At 43.7% G+C, this 20,088-nt stretch overlaps 1 protein-coding gene across 3 annotated transcripts in view; it reads right to left on the bottom strand.

The window, feature by feature from the left end:
- VSTM4 (V-set and transmembrane domain containing 4) overlaps nucleotides 1–20,088 on the bottom strand; it is an 83,803-nt gene that overhangs the window by 35,996 nt on the left and 27,719 nt on the right. For all 3 annotated transcript variants that reach the window (XM_082854509.1, XM_082854510.1, XM_082854508.1), the window contains exons 4-5: nucleotides 17,379–17,486; nucleotides 9,231–9,264 (exon numbers count right to left, since the gene is read on the bottom strand). In XM_082854509.1, coding sequence (XP_082710635.1) covers nucleotides 9,231–9,264; nucleotides 17,379–17,486 — 142 coding nt within the window. The remainder of the gene's footprint in view (nucleotides 1–9,230; nucleotides 9,265–17,378; nucleotides 17,487–20,088) is intronic.

Below are 20,088 nucleotides of genomic sequence, written 5' to 3'. Positions count from 1 at the left end.
CCAGGAGACCTCACCAACATCGACACTTTTTGTATTGGTTTCTCATCTGTAGCATGGAGATAATCAAAGCACCCACTCATGGGGTTGTTGTGAGGCGGGAAGAAGATGGTGTGTGTCCCATGCTTAGCACTGTGCCAGGGCACGGCATTTAATAACAGTGTGGCTCCGTTATTGTTATTACTCTGATGACTGCCATCCCCTGGCATCTGGCCCTGCCACCAACTCCAGCCTCACCTCCCTGCTGCTCTGCCCTGAATCTCCAGGGTTCCTCACCTCCATGGGACTAAATCCCTTCATCCGCTGTGCTTTTCTCTCCCCAGTTCTGTGTGTTGCCCTCCCCCAACCCTCTTCTCCTGTAATGTTCTAACTCACCCTTCAAGACTTGGCCCAGATTTCACCCCCAGGAAGCCTTCCCTACCACCCACAGACCCCTGGGACAGGGTTAGGAGCACCTCCTCTGGGTGTCCGTGACAGCTCCGTGGGCATCCCACGGGTGCTGCCACGGTCTTGTTTCTCTGGGTCTCCCACTAGAGGCAGACCTCAGGGCATGGACTGTGTGTTATTTCATCCTTGTTCTATGGGCCTTACAAGCTTACAGAAGAATCAATCGTAAGTACTGACTGAATAATAACAGAACCATTTGCATAGAGCTCACCATTTACCTGTTGGAAGCACTTCATACAGACTAACTCATGAAATCCTCCCAACACACTATATGCTAGGACAATTATTGCCCTCATTTTATCAGAGAGGTTGAAAAATTAGCTAAAGGCACACAGCAATCAGTGGCAGAGCCCAGATGTGAACTGAGGCAGCCTGGCCACAGAATCTTTAACCATCACAGCAGATTGCCTTTCACAGAAGGAATAAATGTTTTATAACACTGCTACTATTCAATAGTATACAAATGAAGCAAGTAGTTACATATCTTAGTTTTGAGCATATATCTTCACATTCTCTTTGAAATCACATCTCTGCCTTCACTCTAAATCCTGAACAAATCACTTATTAAATCCCATACTTCGACTGTGGGAGTACGTTTAAAAATCTCTGATCGTTCAGAAAAGACTGAAAACTGTTTTAAACTAAGCTCATAAAGTACAGTAAAACTGTGCCTGTAATTTATCCAACATGTAAATAGTCTATGGCCCTGACTCTTCATCCTTGAGAAAGTGTGTGCGCCAGAAAACATGAAGAAAGCTTACACAACTTCAGCTGTAACTGCATCAGCACAGGTGACACAATGTCCATTTTAATTGCTCCCATTTGCAAAAAGTTAGTATCTCAAACCCATAAGAAGAGGTCAAGCAAAAGGTCAGGAAACGTACTGGCTGCGAATCGCCTTTTAGGTGCCCCCGTCCACCCTCTTGACAATTTTCTTGTACTTGAAGAAAGGCACCTGAGTGCACTGAGGCGGTATCATGGTATGAAAACACATTATAACTCTATGAAATTGGTGGCATTTCAACTAAAATCTGGTTTTCCGGGCTCTGGGGTACAGTTTCATACCTACCAGTTGAGCTGCTCTCAGGGTTGCTTTCCCCAGGAAGGGCACGCTTAAAATCTTGCAGAATCCTGAGACGCTCACTAAGGCCTGGGTCTCTGCTCCGGGAGACAGCACTCTGCCATCAGAAAGGAACTGTCCCCAGCCCCAAAGGTCAAGGCCGCCCCTCCCAGGAAACGGCAACTTCCGACTTCAAGGATGACACACATTCGAGATGAAACTTGTTTTCCTTCTGTTTGAGCTTCTCTCAATAAGTCATGGAAGTCCCTAGAGTCCCCGGGTTCTGCCCCAGTCACTTGGCAAGGTCCCTGTCTCAGTGACCACAGCCTCAGCGCCAGCATGTGGCCTCTTCCTGAGGGTCCCTCCCCTGCCTGAGGGTTTCTGTTCCTGGCATCTTGTCCTGGTCCTGTGCTCTCTGCCCATTCTCCCTTAGGAGGAAGTGGTCAGAGGACAGAGAAGGACATTTGTCCCGATCACAGCTTGAGACTCCAGGGCCCGGCTGCCCACTGCCACAGCACAGATGAAGGAGCCAGGATCTGGGAGCCCTCTGGCACAACAGGGACGGAACAAACAAAAAAATGCCTGGGCTGCAGAGGCAGAGAACAATTCAGGTCAAGGCCAGTTAAAATGGCAAGGATTGACCAGTTCACAAGTGAGGCCCCGGGGCAGGGAATGGGCTGCACTAGGTCAAATCAGCATGAGGTTCTAATAGAACGATGAATGCAAGTCAGAAGGGCACCCGCTACCAGGTTCATGGGGGCAGACCTGGCCCCTGCAGGGTCCTGGGGTGCAGTGGACTAGAAGAGGCAGGCTTTTCCAGAGGCAGATCTGTGGGCTGGCCCAACAGGAGATATGCCAACAGGGAGCGCTCAACTCAGGAGCCCAACCAGTTTCACTGACAGCACCAGCGGGTAGAGGAGGCAGCATTTAAGCGGGACTCTGTGGTCATCTCTGACCTCTGGCAGGCATCGCAGGGCTGGGGGAGACCAAACTGTAATGCCCACCAGGCTGGGGTGACATCTTCGCTGTACTTCCAGCCTCAGCACCAGCTCTGAATAGGTGCAACTGAAGGGGAAGGCCAGGGAATGGAAGGAAGTGGAGCCCAAACTCCCGCACCGCTTGCTGAGAATGTAAGGCCAGATGCTAGACCACAGCATGCAAATCCTGAGAAACGCTGGCAGGCTGATCCCTCCACAGCCTCTGATCACCTGAGCCATAACCTTCCCCCACGCCTGAAATGCTGGCCCTTGGAGCCTTTTCGGGGCATATGCTTTAAAAAAGAAACAAATTGCTTTACTGAAGCCTAATTTACTCCCCATAAAATTCACTGATCATAAGCGTACAATTCAATAATTTTAGTAGATTTATAAAGTTGTGCAACCATCACCACAATACAGCTTTAGAACATCCCTATCACCCCCCAAAACTATAAATAAATAGTTATTTATAGTTAATCCCTATTCAGCCCTAAGCAACTACTAATCTACTTTCTGACTCTATAAATTTCCCTTTTCAGGACATTTCAAATAAGTGGAATCACACAATATATAATTTTTTACATCTGGCTTAGTTGACTTAGTACAACGTTTTTGAGGTTCACCGCTGTGGTAGCATAGATCAGCAGTTTCTTACTTTTTATTATCAAATCGTATTCCAGTGAATGAACTATAAATTTTGTTTATCCATTCACCAGCTGATGGATGTATTTAGATTGTTTCCAGCTTCTGGTGATTATGAATAAAGCAGCTATGAAAAGCTGCATGCATGTATTTGTGTGGACATATGTTTTCATTCTCCTGGGTAGATTCCTACCAGTGAAACTGCTGGGTCATATGGTTAAGTCTATGTTTAATGTTTTAAGAAATCACCAAACTGTTTCTCCAAAATGGCTACACCATTTTACATTCCCACCAGCAATGTACAGGGTTCCAGTTTCACCACAACATGGCCAACACTTGACACTGTCTATCTTTTTACGATAGCCATTGTAGTGGGTGTATAGTGGCACCACGTTTTGGTTTTATTCACACTTCTCTAATGACTAATCATATTGAACATATTTTCATGAACTTGCGAGCCATTTATGTATCTTCTTTAGGGAAATATCTATTCAAGTCTTTTTTGGCCATTTTTTTAAATTGAGGTATAGCTGCTGTACAATATTATGTAAGTTTCAGGTGTACAACATGGTGATTCACAATTTTTTAAGGTTATACTCCATTTATAGTTATTATAAAATACTGGCTATATTCCCTGTGTTGCACCATATATCCTTGTACCTTATTTATTTTATACATAGCAATTTGTACCTCTTAATCCTCTTCCCTCTCCCCACTGGTAACTACCAGTTTGTTCTCTATATCTGTGAGTCTGTTCCTTTTTTATTATATTTACTGTTTTTTTAGATTCCACGTATAAGTGATATCACACAGTATTTGTCTTTCTCTGTCTGGCTTGTTTCACTTAGCATAATACCCTCCAAGTCCATCCATGTTGCTGCAAATGGCAAAATTTCATTCTTTTTTATGGCTGAGTAGTATTCCATTGTATATATATACCACATCTTCTTTATCCACTCATCTGTTGATGGACACTTAGGTTGCTTCCATATCTTGGCAATCATAAATAGTGCTGTTATGAACATAGGGGTGCATGTTATCTTTTCAAATTAGTGTTTTTGTTTTTTTCGAATATATACCCAGGAGTGGAATTGCTGGGTCATAAGGTAGTTCTATTTTAGTTTTTTGAGAAACCTCCACACTGTTTTCCACAGTAGCTATACCGACTTACCTCCCCACCAACAGTGTATGAGGGTTCCCTTCTCTCTACATCCTTGCCAACATTTGCTATTTGTGTTATTTTTGATTCTAGCCATTCTGACAGGTATGAGATGATATCTCATTGTGGATTAATTTGCATTTCTCTGATGATTAATGACACTGAGCATATTTTCATATGCCTGTTGGCCATCTGTATGTCTTCTTTATCCATTTTTGATTGTGTTATTTATCATGTTATTATTGAGTTGTGAGTGTTCTTTATATATCTTGTCCTAGCATCATTTGTTGAAAAGACTACGCTTTCTCAACTTTTTGGAAAGACTTTGTGAGGGGTTGGTATTCTTATTTTCCTTTAATACTTGGTATGCTTCACCAGTAAAGCAAGGTGGGCCTAGGCTTTTCGTGGCTGGAAACTTTTTAGCTAACAATTTAACTTCTGGACTTATTATAGGTTTATTCAGACTATAGCTTTCTTTTTCAATCAGTTTTGGAAATTTGTATTTTTCTAGGAATTTTTCCATTTCATTTATGTTGTCTAATTTGTTAGAATAAACCTGAATTATCAGGATTATAACTTTTTAATTTTTGTAGGGTTTGTAGTGATTCCTTTTTCCTTTCCTAATTTTGGTAATTGGTTATTTTCTCTCTCTCTTTTTTATTTTCACGGACAGTCTAACTTAAGGTTTGGCAAGTCCATTGATCTTTTCAAAGAACAAACTTTTGGTTTCATTGATACTTCTTTGTGTGTGTGTGTGTGTGTTTTCCATGCCATTGATTTCTGTTCTAATCTCTATTATAACCTTTCTTCTGCTTACTTTGGATTTCACTTACCCTTCTTTTTCTAGTTTCTTATGGTGAAAGCTTCTATTGATTTTAGACCCTTCTTCTTGTCTGATATAGGCATTTAAAGGCCATAAATTTTTCTCTAAGCACTACTTTTGCTGCATCCTATAAGTTTTGATATGCTGTGTTTTCATTTTTATTTAATTCAAAATATTTTCTAATTTTTCTTTTGATTTCTTCTTTGACCCACATATTATTTAAAAGTATGTTGTTTGAAATTCAAAACATTTAGGAATTTCCCAGATTTCTTTCTGTCACTAATTTCTATTTAATTCTGTTGTGGTCAGAGAACAGACTTCATATGATTTCTTACATAAATAAAATACTAATTTTATGAAGATTTGTTTTATGGCCTAGCATATGGCCTATCCTGGAGAATGTGCCAAATAAACTTGAAAAGAATACATTATGCAGTCATTGGCTAAAGCATTCTTATTTGTCAGGTAAAACTGCTTCATCTTCTGTGTCCTGGTTGATTTTCTCTCTCAGTATTCTATCAATTATTGAGAGTGGAGCATTGAAATTTCCAGCTATTACTCTAGAATAATTGAAAATTTTCATCTTTTAATTTTCTGTCTTTGCTTCATGTATGTTGAGGCTCTGCTGTTTGGTCCAATACAATGTGTTAAATTATCCTCATATGTTGATCCTTTATAATTATAAAACTTCTTTCTTTGTCTCTAGTAATATTTCTTGTCTTAAAGTATGTCTTATTAACTTAGCTACCACCTCTCTTATCGCTCCTACTTGCATGGTGTATCTTTTTCTATCCTTTGGGTGCCCTCCACTCTCCTCTGCACATGCATGTTGTCTCAGCCAGAGATATGCTTGACCCAACTGTGACCCAAACCTCAGGCTGGCAGAACCACTGGGCCTCCCTGCTCAATACCGCTAAGACTGCCACTTCCACTGCCAACACTGCTGAACGTGGGCTTTGCACACTGCTCCAAGTCAAGTGAGCCCCCTTCTACCACAATAGAGAGGCTGATGGTCCTCCCAGCATTTCCTGCCATAAAATAATCTCCTCACCAGCCAAGCTGGGAGGGGAGAATATCAGAGCTGCCCAAGGCCAAAACTCCACAGAGTACCACTGCTCCTCTCAGCAGTTCAGCAGTTTTTCAAGTAGGAAAGCCTCTCAGGTTAATATATACCTCTGGTCTTTCCAAAGTTCTAAAATGGTTACTTTTGTCAATTTTGTTAAGATTTATAGTTGCTTTTGGGGGGAGAGGACTTGCTAATCCCCTCACTCAACCATACTCAGACGTCTCTCCTGGGGACATATACACATACATTTGCACTCACGAAGGCAGGGATTTCTGTCTCTTTACTTCACTGCTGCTTCCCAAGCTCCTAGAACAGTACCTGGTAGAACGGTAAGCTCTCAATAAAATAACTTTGCATTTTGATATGAGTAACAGGATTTCTGAGGATCCCAAACTCAATAGCAGGAACACAAAGCAGTCCAGTATAGGGACTGTTGGGACTGTAAACAGGATCCCCCAGAGATATCAAATACAATTGTTAATTGAAACTTTGACAGAGGTAATTGGACATTCACATACAGTCACAAGAAATAAAGCAGAGAGATCCTATGTACACGTTACCCATTTTTTCCCCGAAGGTTTCCTAAGAAACAGCTTTTTGTTTCATTGATTTTCTCTATCACATTGCTGTTTTCAAGTTCATCAGTTCCTGCTTTGATCTTTATTATCTCCTTCCTTCTGTTTGCTTCAGGTTTATTTTGCTCTTTTCCTAATTTCCTGAGGTGAGACCTCAGAATGTTGATTGGAGGGCTTTCATCTCTTCTAATATAAGCGTTTAATACTATAAATTTCACTGTTAGCACAGCTTTAGCTGCATACCACATATTCTGTTATGTCTATTCTCATTTTTGGTCAATTCTATGTATTTTTTATTTCCTTCTAGACTTCCTCTTTGACCCATGGATTTTTTTTTTTAAGTGTGTTGTTTAATTTCCACATGGTTAGAGATTTTCTTGCTGTTGTTTTATTTCTGCTTTATGGTTTGATTCCACTGCAGTCAGAGAACACATTTTATATGATTTTAATTATTTTAAATTTGTTGGGATTTGTTTTATAACCCAGGATTTGGTCTAAGACAAGCCATATCTTATGGTGAATGTTGCATGGGGGATGGAAAAACATGTGTTCTGCTGTTGGTGGTTGGCGTGTTTGATACATATCAATTTGGTCCTCTTGGGTGACTGTGTTGTTTAGGTCTTCAAAATCCTTGTTAATTCTCTATCTAGTTGGTCTGTCTACTGCTGAGAGGGGATGTTGAAGTTGCCAATTATCATTGTGGACTTATCTATTTCTTCTTTCAGCTCTTTCAGTTTTTGCTTTAGGCATTTTGTGGTTCTGCTATTTGATATGTACACATTTAGGATCTTTGTCTTCCTGGTGGATTGACCCTTTTATCATTATTTAATGTCCCTCTTTATCTCTAGTAAGTTTCTTTGCTCTGAAGTCTATTTTATCATGTATTAGTATGTCCACTCTTGAATTTTTTGGTAATGTTTGCACGGTATATCTTTTTCCATCCTTCTATTTCAATCTTCCTATGTCACTGTGTTTGAAATGAGTTCCTTGTAAAGAGCATATATTTAGGTCATTTTTTTTTTAATCCACTCTGTCAGCTTCTGTCATCTGATGTATTTAAACCACTTACATTTAAGATAAATAGTATGTCAGCAATTAAGTCTGCCATTTTATTATTTGCTTTCTGTCTGTTTTCTGCGGTTCTCATCCCTCTGTTTCTTTATGTTACTTGAACATATTTTAGGATTCTATCTTTATTATTCTATACTGTTTTTGAATGTACTTTTCATAATCCTTTAATAATTGCTTTGAGCATTGCAATACACACATGTGACACCACAGCCCACTGGCAAAAATGTTCTATCACTTGAAGTAAAGTGTGGAAATCTCATTTCTACTTAGGTCACTTACCCTCCTCATTTTTACATATCATAATGCTCTTCTTGAGTATCAGATGGTTTTATAATTTTTTGTTTCAATCATCAAATATTACTTTTTAAACTCATGAAGAAAAGAATAGTCTACTTATGCACCCATATTTCTGCTCTTTCAATTCTTCCTTCTTCTTTCCTAATGCATCAAGATATTTCCTTTTATTTCAAGAATTTCTTTTAGCCATTCTTTTAAAGTAGGCCTGATAGTGAAACTAAAAATTCTTTTCGTTTCCCTTCATCTGAGAATGTCTTTATATCCCCTTCATTCCTAAAGGATAGTTTTGCTGAATATAGAATTTGTGGGTGACATTTCTTTTCTTGCAGTATTTGAAAAATGGGCTGCTTCTTTCTGCCCTCCACGGATTCAGATGAAAAATGCACTGTCATTCAAATTTGTGTTTCCCTGTAGGTAATGCATTGTTTCTCTCTGGTTGCTTTTAACATATTTCTCTTTGCCTTTGTCTTTCATCATTTTCTTCTTACTACCTTTCAGAGTCCTCCTTTGTCTGTCTCTTATATTATTTCCAGAATTGATAGTTGTGCTTATTAGCAGGGAAGAGCAGAGAGAAATTGATCTAATCCATCCTGTCTGGACCAGAAGTCTCAAATTTTTAAATACTATGAGTTTGCAATATCTGCCATAACTCCATAACTATTGTTACCTGTGAGGTGTGTCCCATCAGCTAAAAGGCTAGCATCTTAGCACATGTATCACTAATGGACGCATTCTGTAGAGTAGGACATAGGACAAGCAGGCGTTGGTGGAAGCGGATCAGGAGTGTTTGTGGTCAAAAGGCATCAAAGTGGTTCAGTCCACCTGCCAGCTCCTTCCTCAACAGGGGAACAGTCATTCAAGAGCAGGTGTCAAGCCTCCTCCAGCATGTATGTTGGGCCAGCCTGAGCCACATGTTTGCTGGCCCCTCTCAGGGTGACAGTCAGAACATGAAATCTGGAAACATGCAAGTGCATGCAGAACACACATTTTAGGCCAATTTTTGAACTAATATGCAGACGTTAAGGTAAAGATATGAATTTAACCATTTCTTGGTAATATCCAAAGAAAGTAAAATAGCAAGAGTTTTACTTGAAAACAAGAAGAAAATATTCCTACCTGTTCTGAGGGCATTTCACCAAATAGTGTCTCACTGTGAAAGGAAAAAGAAATAGAAGATGGTAAATAAATGCTACTTTAGATATATATTCTCCAGGAATTCCTAGGAAATGTAGGTGGCCAGGTATTGCCCAAACGTTGGCACAACCACCTCTCAGGGCTATTATACTTCTCTTTGGATGAGTACAGCAGAGTCATGGCAAGGACACCACAGTGACTTGATATTGTTCCATACCTGGATCAAGCCAGGCATGAAACCATACACCTCAGGCTTCCTGGTTACATAACCCCCAGATTCATTTTTTTTGCCAAGCCAGGTTGAATTGGGTTCTAACCTAGAGTTATAGAGTCACCCAACTTCTGAGCTCTGCCTTAGCCATGAGAAAGCCTTCCTGGGGCAACTTTTCTCCGCTTAGGCGCTCCTGTCTATAAAATGGGTTTTAATTCTCTGATCAAAGCTCTTCCAGGACTAAGAGGAGGTCCTGGGAAAAAAACAGCCTTTTTTTTTTTTTTTTGCAATGACATCCTCCATAGTAGGTCTCCTTCAGAAAAACCGTGTTCTAGCTACAGAGGAAAAATAAGAATACCTAGGCAGTTATCCTAAAAAGTGTCCACTCTAAGCTCATCGTTGAGTTCACCTCAAATAGAAGTAAAGCCACAGGGCCCTGGAGTTGTGTAGTAGAGTGTTACATCAATGGCCCCAGTGAATCACACATTAATATATCTATCCACATCCTTGTGTAACTCCCTCCCATACAGACTCTGAGCTTGGCCACATGATGTGCTTTGGCCAGTGAAATATTAGCCAATGAGTCACAAGAAGAAGCATAAAAGGCCCTGTGCTCTGAGGTTTGTGAGCTCTCTCTCTCTCTCTCGCGCGCTCTCTCTCTCTCTCGCGCTCTCTCTCTCTCTCTCTCTCTCTCTCATTGCAGGGACTCTTCTGCTATCACATGAAGAAGCCTGGAAGATGAGACCACATGAAACAGACACAAGTCATCCCAGCTGAGGCGCCGAAGGAGCCAGGCCCCAGCTGACCCACTAGCAGGCTGCAGCTGCATGAGTGATCCAGCTGAGGCCAGAAGAACCGCTCAGCTGAGCCCAGGTCAACTTGCTGACCTGCAGAATTGTGAGCAAATAAAACAGTTGTTGTTTCAAGCTCCTACACTTGAAGTGATCTGTGATGCAAGTGACCAATGCAGGCTCCAAACCAGAATGACAGAATCAGCTTTAGAGGGGTTTTTTTGGTTTGTCTTGTCCAACCCCCTAATAGTATCTGAACTCTTTCTGCATTCCATTTACTTAATATCTACTATATGCTGGATCATTTATAGATGCAATAATAATAAAACCATAGTTCATACTTCCTGAACACTTCATATGTTCCTGGCACTATTCTAAGCTTATTATATAGATCAGTGGTCTTTAGTCTGGGGTTTGCGTACCCCTGGGCACCCTTAGGAAGAATAGTTTTAAGGACATCTGTTTCTGGATCCTCACCTTCCATGGTATTCTTTACTTAGAATTCATTCCCCTGGAACTTGCTTGAGGTCTGGCTGTATTCCTTTCCCTCCCTCCCTGTTACATCACCCTTTCTACTTCATAAAATCAAGGCATACCTCTTACCCATCCTGACTTGTACTACGGAGACCTGTCCTAGGGGTAAAAGCCAGTGGGCATATCAACGGCCCCAATGAATCAATAAATGATTTAAAATATTGGTGTCAGTGTTGAGAAAGCAATGACTGGGCAAATAAACTTTTCACTAGAGGAAAGCGTTCCAAGATTTTGCTTTCAACAAGGATTGAAATATGACCGAATCCAGTCCTCAGCTGGTAGAGTATTAAAATCATTTTCGATGATGATCATTGTGACTTTTGACATAAAACTCAGAAGCAATTTAAAGTACTGAGTGGTATAAGGAAACTTCATCCATTCCTGCCTCTTTTTACATTAAACGAGGTATTTCAGAGCTGACATCTCTTAAAAATATAGGAATAGAAGTGATGCTGAATTCGATTACAAATTAATACAAGAATATAGGAAGTAAAAATAAAAATCCATTTCAATAAATATACATTTCCATTAAAATTTTACTTCTTATGATTATTTATCTAAACTTGTGTTTATGTGGTTTTGATTAATTTTATATTCATTTCTAAATCTTTACTAATTGTGCAGTATTTACTGATAACTCAATCCAGGAAAAAAATTTAGCACCTAGAGACTTGTGGAATAAGGAAATTTTTAAAATCTTAATTTAAATTTTTATACACATACTATTTTACAGAGAAATGTAATCAGTGATCAACGAAGAACTTTCAAAACAAAAATGTATGAAAATAGGATAAAATTTTGTGGGGGAAGTGGATTGAAGATAAAAATTCAAAGAGAAGAAGGGACAATATAAAATTTCTAACGGCTAACGTTTGTTCTGGAGTCTTTTTAAATCAACAGATGTAGTTAAATTCATGATACTTAGATGTAAAGGAAAGATTTAACCACTTTTTTCTTTTTTTTTTTTTTTGCGGTACACAGGCCCTCTCACTGTCGTGGCCTCTCCCGTTGCGGAGCACAGGCTCCGGACGCGCAGGCTCAGCGGCCACCGCTCACGGGCCCAGCCGCTCTGCGGCATGTGGGATCCTCCCGGACCGGGGCACGAACCCGTGTCCCCTGCATTGGCAGGCGGACTCTCAACCACTGCGCCACCAGGGAAGCCCCAACCATTTCTTTTTAAGATGTCAATATTTGCCTTGGAAATTACATCCTTTACAACAATTTATATTTATGATGAAAAAGTTTAGATGTCAAAAATAAAAAACGTTCAATGATGCAAAAATTTTTAAATGATTTTAGGGGCTATGCGAACAAAAATGTTTGAAGACCACAACTTTGTACTCTAATTGAATCTTCACAATAACTTTGTCATCATACCTATTTTACAGTGGAGGACACTGAGGCACAGAGAGGTTAATGGCCTTGCCCAAGGTCACACAGCTAATATTATGGGCTGAGCTGTACCCCCTCCCAAATTTATATGTTGAAGCCCTAAAGGCCAATACCTCAAAATATGACTGCATTTGGAGATAGGGCCTTTAAAGGAGTGAGTAAGTTAAAATGAGGTCATTAGGGTGGGCTGGTGTCCTTATAAGAAGAGATTAGGGATACAGACATGCACAGAGGGAAAACCATGTGAAGACACAGGGAGACAATGGCCACCTATAAGCTTTGCTATGGCAGCCCGAGCAAACTAACACACCTGTGAAGGGACAAAACTGGGCAGCCTGACTCCAGAGCCCTCTTGTAACTACTCCACACCATTCTCAGAGGAACTGGGCGGCTGGTATTAGGGCTCCTACAGATGAAAAAAGTAGTGTCCAGGCTAAACAGCTGGTCTCCTATCCCAGGGCTGGTGCAGGGCAGAGCCGGGACTGGGCCCTAGAGAACCCAATGCTCTGACCTGTTTGGGAAAGTCCAGTCCAGGGGCAGTAAGGCGGGTAGCCTGCAGATCAGGAAGCCAGGGAGCAGGAGAGCAGCTGGGGGGCTCCTTAGTAATTGGCCATGGGGGCGGGGGACTAACTCAGAAGGGCCAGGAGCCTGGCGAGGAGAGTCGGTGCCAGGCACAGGCCGTGCACCTCGGCCAGCACTTGCCAACTGAAGCTTATGAGGTCTCAGCCCAGTGAATGCAGGGCTGATGTCCCTTTAATGAAGAGGGACAGCCCAGGGGCCAAAAGTGATCCTGGGCACCAAGGGGAAGAATAATGGGCATCTGAGAAATAGACCTTGCCTGGAATCTCCCTTAAATATGCATAACATAATCACTGCTGATTACATAACTGTGTCACCTGTCTTAGCTAGGGGTTCCCAGAAGCAGAGCCTGTAAGACAGGGATTCAAGTGCAGAGTCTATGTGGGAAGTGATCCTAAGAAACCCACTGGAGAGTGGGGAAGTGAGACCAGGAAGAGAAGAAAAGCAATGAAGGGTAATTCTGGAGCCAATCTCCACCACAGGCCACAGCCTGGCACCCAGGGCACTTGACCCAAAGCCTCCCGGCTCCACGCAAGGCAACCAACCTGCAGAGAAATGAAAACTCGGGACACGGTGTTCTTTAAGTGGTGACTTGTGGTCTTCAGGACTTTGAGGACTCTAAAAGAAAGGGCTGTTTTTCTCACCTCTTCTGATAGGAAGACATTTGTGTGCACGAGGTCCTGAGCCAACATTCCTCTGCCTTGTAGCCTAGGGCCACGCTGCACCCAGAGGCCACCACATGGCCAAACCTCCCAGATGACATGTCCAGGCCGGAGGCCATCAATGCCACCTGGGACTGTCCCTGTCACCACTACCTACCCCACTATGGTTAATCTGGGGTGGAGGCAGCCATGCCCCCCATCCTATCATGCTCTGTAGCAGTGTTAGGGCCTCTGAGGTACGGCTGACCTTCCCCCTCATTGCCCCCCAACTTGCCTGCACCTTCTTCAGAACCCCAGGCCTTGCAGAGACTCTGAGATAGGTCCTGTGGATATTCCTGCTCCATTCACAGAGCATCCTGCACGCACGGTGAGCACAGTGGCATCCCCTGCACAGGGCCCGGTGCATTTGCACGGTGCTCTCCCAGCATCCTCCCGCCCCAGCACAGGCAGGCGCCCTGCAGCCTGGAAAAGCACCATCTGCGTCTCTCTGGAGGGAGGGTCAGGACTGGGATGCCCTCTTCCTACCCCAGCCGTTTCCTCTGCGCAGCAGGGTGCTCCCGCCACGCCAAGCTCAAGGGCCAGCCCCTCCAGGAAGCAGCCCTGCCTTGATCACGTTTCCAGGCCGGCACAGTTACAAGGACAGGTAAAGCCGTCTCCCTCAGTCACCAGGTGGAAAGCGGAGGGGGAGAACCAAGTTTTCTACCTCCTGTTGTCTTGGTACAAAGAGCATTTTAGGGCCACAGCCGTTCAGTGAAAGCACCAGTGCATAAAGTTCTCTATCTAGAGTCATGCTGTCCTGTATGGTAGTTGTGAGCTAGGGTGGCTATCAAGTACGGGAAATGTAACTGGTCCACCAGTGTGTGTGAGGAGCCTGCAAACCTGCGTGCTCTGTGGCTCCCACGCAGGCAGGAGGATGCAGAAGGACCAACAAACACACACTTGCATAGGAAACCCAGAAACTGTCTATATAACAAGGGGGTCTGGGCCTGATTTGATTTTTGTGCATCCAGGGAGCACAGTTTATCTATGAGTTTCATTTCAAGATAGTAATGGGATCATTTCAAAATATTCACTGTAAAGAGAAGCGCTGAGTAGGCTAGAGTGAAAAAGAACTGGTTCTAAGGCCTTGCTACTCAGAGTGAGGCCTCCCATCATCAGGGTGGCACTGCCTGCACTTCTCATTAGAAATGCAGACTGTCAGGCCCGCCCTTACGCTCTAAATCGGAATCTGCATTGGAGCAGGTTCTCAGGTGAGCAGTCTGTTCCTGAAGGTTTGGGCAGTGCTGTTCTAAGCCTCTCAGGTCCAGGTGAGGGCTAACGCCAGGCCTAACATGCACAGTCCTGCCAGGGATACAGGATGCCAGCCTGCGGGCAGCGGTTGTACCAGACGGACGCCAAGCCCCCGAGGAGCTGCGGGAGCCGTGAACTGCTGTCTGGGGAGGACCTAAGCAACAACCACATTGAAGGCTGAAGGAAAATTCCTCGGCAGCGTCAGCCCCCAGATGGCTGAGGTTTTCCTGAACAGAAACACGGAGGCTGAGGATCGGGCTGGGCTTGGGCTCTGCCACTCCCTTGTTTCAGGACTTGATCAAGCTCCCCAGCTGTGTCCTCTGTCAAATGGGAGCAATATGGGCTGTCATTCGGGCTGGTGGTGAGGACTCATGAGAACGTGGAGGGGCCAGCAAGGGGTCTGGCCCACAGCAGGTGCTCAGGCAAGGCTCTTGACAGCTCATAGGGCTTCAGACGCTGTGCACAGGCACACACGAGGCCATCTGGAGCCCACTCCCGGGGGCACGGGGGCAGCTAAGATCTGGGTTCTCAGTGGCTCTATGGGAAGCCTGGAGCTTATGTCCCAGTCTGCCTTGTTGGCTTTGGAGGAGAAGGACTTCTCCTGAACTGCCTACGTTACTTTGTTTTCCTGCTCCTCCGCACGGCCTAAGAGGGCCTGCACTCCAGGCAGATTTCTCTATCATGCCCCTGAGCCCAGGCAGAGGTGCCTTTTGAGCAAAACAGGCTTGGAGACTGCCAATGTGGTATGAAAACTCCAACAGCTGGGAACAAAGCAGCTGGGAAACAAAGCCATTTGCCCACCATTTGTTGAGCAGCTGTCATGAGCCGAATTCCAAGGAGAATGGGTCAGATGCATGGTCCCTGTCTTACACACCATCCTCCTGGAGGGAGGCAAATACATTTGCACGTGTGCAACATGTGCCACGAGCTCATCAAAGCCATCAAGTCTTTGGAACAGGAGGAAAGCTCGGGCACCGTGGATGAGGTATGCGCAGGCGTGGAGGGAGGCTCTCAGAGTGCAGCACAGACACACAGAGCATGGTGCGCAGGGCACGGGCTGTGGAAGAAGGACCTGGCTAGAGCTCTGGCTCTGCCTCCAGTGCTGCATGGCTCTGCGCACCCGTCCAGCTCCCCATCCCTTCTCTCCACCCTGCTCGGGCCCTGGAGGCTGACCTCTGTGCACGTCCTCTGGCTTCCAGTCTGGGTGGTAGGACCAAAGGAAAGCAGCCGTGGGACACCTGAGGGCAGGGGGCGGGGAGGGGCTGAGGAAGGTAGGCTCCTGGCTCCCTCCCTGCCGCGGCCTGGTTTGGCATTGCCTGAGTCCCTCTTCTAAGGCTCTTATTGGTGACAATTCTCCCACAGCTGCAGCTCTCAAAAGTTCCAGAAACCTCTTCTCCCCTTGTCCCCTAAGCTCCCCCGGGTGCTGGTTCCTGAATGCCTTTCTCTCCCTCCCTCCCAGATTCCTTTAGCCCTGACTGCACCTCTGGGGAGAGTCCCCTCTGGCAACTCTGCTCAGTTTCCCTGTTTAATTGTCCCCCTAAGCCATGACCACCAAATGTAATACTTCCCAGCTTTATGACCTTGGGCTAACAGTAATAATTATTATATATAACTATAACCATAGTCATCATAAATGCAGGACACTTACAAGGAGCTGGAATGGGTAAAGGGTTTTATTTGTGGGTTTTTTTTTTTTCAACTTAGTCCTTACAACAATCCTTTGAGACTGGTATACTGGTATTTTCCCCATTATTTAGAGGGAGAAGGTGAGGCACGGCAGGTAAGTCATCAGCTGGTAGGTGAAGAGTCGCCATTTGAACCAGAGTTACTCTAATTCCAGAGCCCAGCTCTTACCCAGATCATCTCTGGGAGCTGCAGGGTCTCCATCCGTTTCAGAAATTCTGAAGTCGGGGTGCACAGGGAGGGTATTTCAGAGGAAACAGGAGCTGGTGGAAACGCGACCTGGAGGTTTGGTGAGAGGCGGGAACTAGAGAGAGAAAGCAGGCAGCATTCACAGGGAGATAAGAGTCAGAGTCATGAGAACTGTAGTCACTAAGGAAGAAAGAGTAAAGCAAGAAGGGGCTAAGGACAGAACCCAGGGGACAGGGACACCAACAAGAAAGGAGACGGAAGGAAGGGAATACTCAGACTGGACAGGAAGAGAAGGGAAGGGGTGCCTTTCCAGTCCCATCTGCCTGCCAGGCGCAGTGTCAGGTACTGCAATTAAATTATGAACACACAACAACATTCAATCTAAGGAAGGTGGTGTCCATCCCATGTCATTTAATAAATGAGGAAACCAAAGTTCAGAGTGGTTAAGGAACGTGTCAAAAACTCAGTCTTAAGCGGCAGAGCCAGAATCAAACCCAGGGTCATCTGACTCCACAGCCTCTTCTGGGAGGAAGAGAGAGGTAAGGGCCCTCAGAAACCACCGAAGGAAGGGATTTGAGAAAAGGGGGTACTGAAATGACGTCAACACTGGCCACAGTTGATTTTAGCAGAGTCTGAGGTAGACACATCTCCTCACTCACGCTGCTTACCAGTCACAGGTCAATAATCCCCGACTCAGGGTGCATCTTTCAACGAAAGTGATACTTTGCCCAACATCTTCCGCCTGTCTGTGGTTTGGTTGTGCTCCCACGCCAGACATGACTCTTATCTGTTCTCTTACCTCTGGATTTCCTCTTGCTAAACACAGACTGCCAGATGATGGTCAGAGTGAAGAGCAGAACGCTGAGAATCCCCACACAGCACACGAGCACAGCGTACACGTAGAGGTCTGGAAGGCAGGGACACGCAGGTGATTGCCGGGACAGGCCACACCACGGGAGATGCTCCAAATAGAAAAAACTTCACACATTATCAACACTCAACTCAAAATGAACCACAAGCCTAAATGTGAAAGAGACACAAGAAAACTTCTGGAAAAAACACAGAAGAAAAATCTTTGAGATCTAGGACTAAGCAGAGAAGTTTTAGCCTTGACACCAAAAGCACCATCCATATAAGGAAAACTTGATAAATTAGAAAAATTAGATTTCCTCAAAATTTAAAACTTTGCTCTGTAAATACCCATATGAAGAATGAGATATCCCGTATATTGGGATAATATCTGTCAGAACAGCCAAAATAAAAACTAGGACAATACCAAATGCTGACAAAGATACAGGTGAGACATTGCTGGTGAGAATGTAAGACGGTGCGGCCGCTCTGGAAAAACAATACCAAATGCTGACAAAGATACAGGTAAGACATTGCTGGTGAGAATGTAAGACGGTGCGGCCGCTCTGGAAAAACAGCTTCTTAAAAGATACACCTACGACTATCATGCAACTCACCAACTGCTCTCTGGGGCATTTGTCCAGAGAAATGAAAACTTAAGTTCACACGAAAACCTGTACGTGTATGTTTGTAGCAATTTTATTCATAATAACCAAACACTGGAAACAGCCCAGATGTCCTTCAGCGTATGAATGGGTAAACAAACTGTGGTCCATCCACACCATGAAACATTTCTCAGCAATAGAAGGGAATGAACTATTGCACAAAGCATTATATTGAGTGGGAAAAAAAATCCCCCCAAATTACATACTGTATGATTTTATTTATACAACGTTTTTGGAACGACAAAATGATAGAAATGGAGAACAGATTAGTGGTTGCCAGGGGTTAAGGAGGGAACAGATGGGAGAAAAATGAGTCTTGCTATCAGGGACCCTTGTAGTGATGGGAATGTTCTGTATCTCGGCTATATCAATGTCAATATCCTGGTTGCAATGCTATACTACAGTTCTGTAAGATGATACCATTGGGAGAAATTGGATAAAAGGGTACCAACTGGTACAAGGAATCTCTCTGCATTACTTATTAGAAATATATGTTAATCTACAATTATCTCAAAATAAGTTTGTTTTACGTTCCAATGATTCAATCATGTTCATGTGTATCTTAGTTTAGGCCGCTATAACAAAATACCATAGACTGGGTGACTTAGACGACAAACATTTGTATCTCACAGTTCTAGAGACTAGGAAGTCCAAGATCAAGGCACTGGCAGGTGCAGTGTCTGGTAAGGACTCTATTCCTGGTTTGGAGACGTCTTCTCTTGGTATCCTCACGTGGAGGAGAACAGAAAGCAAGCACGCAAGCTCTCAAGGATCCCTTCTTATAAGGACACTAATCCCATTCGTGAGGACTCCACGCTCATTACCTAATCACCTCCCGAAGGCCCTACCTCCTGATACCATCACATTAGGGGTTAGGATTTCAACCTATGAATTTTAGGGGACACGAACATTCAGACCATAACAATATACATCCATTTCTTAAACTCCAGGGATCAACTTTGTCACCGATCTGATTGATACGATGCCCAAACTGCTCAGAAAGCAAAAGGGAAGCTAGAATCATTATTTTAATCTTCTATGAAGCAAAAGCCTGCAGATATTTGAACTTAGAAAATGTCTGAACTTAGCAAAAATGTTTCTCTGCTGACAAATTTCTTTAGCCAACAGACATATTCAGTCTGCTCTTAGGTACAAGAAATATAATGATGAACATCCAGAGGTCTTCTCGTCAAGAAATCAGAGGGCTGCATGGTACCTGAACCACAGAAATACGTGTCCAGAACCAGAAACACGCAGAAGAGGGACCCATCCCGGTTGGGGCGGTTGGGAGGGGCTTCCCAGAGGACTGGACCTCTATGGTGAGTTGTAGTTAAAATAACACAGACAATGCAAAAATACAGAGAGAGAAAAAAGATAGAGAGAGAAAAGAAGTCATCAGCCATCCATCACCTTTGAGTTAACTACTGCTGTACTTTATGATGTATACATATAATTTTTAAATTAAGAGCCTACTGTTTTATATCTTTCTTTTTATTTAAATTTCATTTTCTCATTATGCTCTCTTCAAAAAGTGATTTTCATTTTGAAAACTATGATAAAAGTTTGTGGTATTAATACATCATCACGAGAGACTTAATATCTTATCATTGGCTACTCAAAGTGTTCCGAACATCCCTATAATAAATGATTCTATGATGAGTATTCACAACCTTAAACCTTAAGGAGTCTCTCACACTGTGTTCTCAAGATTAAAGTCCCTAGAAGTGGAATTACTGAGTCAGCAAGAATGCACTCGGGACCTAGAGAAGCAGCTGATTAAGTGCTTAAGCTGAAAAAGCAAGCAGTAAGCCTACTGGGGTGGCTGGCTTCCGCGGCGAGCCTGGAGAAGCAGGTAAGGCTATATGGTCAAGGAGAGGGAAGGAGGGGGAATGGGATGGAATCAGACATCTTGGGTTCCCCTGGGAGGCTCGGGGATGTCCCTGCCCCTGGAGTGCCTCCCTTGGTCTCAGGTTCAGCCAGCATATTCACTTAAGC

The sequence above is a fragment of the Leucopleurus acutus genome (genome assembly GCF_964270905.1).
Source record: "Leucopleurus acutus genome assembly, chromosome: 14".
Classification (NCBI taxonomy): Eukaryota; Metazoa; Chordata; class Mammalia; order Artiodactyla; family Delphinidae; genus Leucopleurus; species Leucopleurus acutus.
Note: the sequence above shows the minus strand (reverse complement) of the source record. Positions and strands in the feature narration are given on the sequence as shown.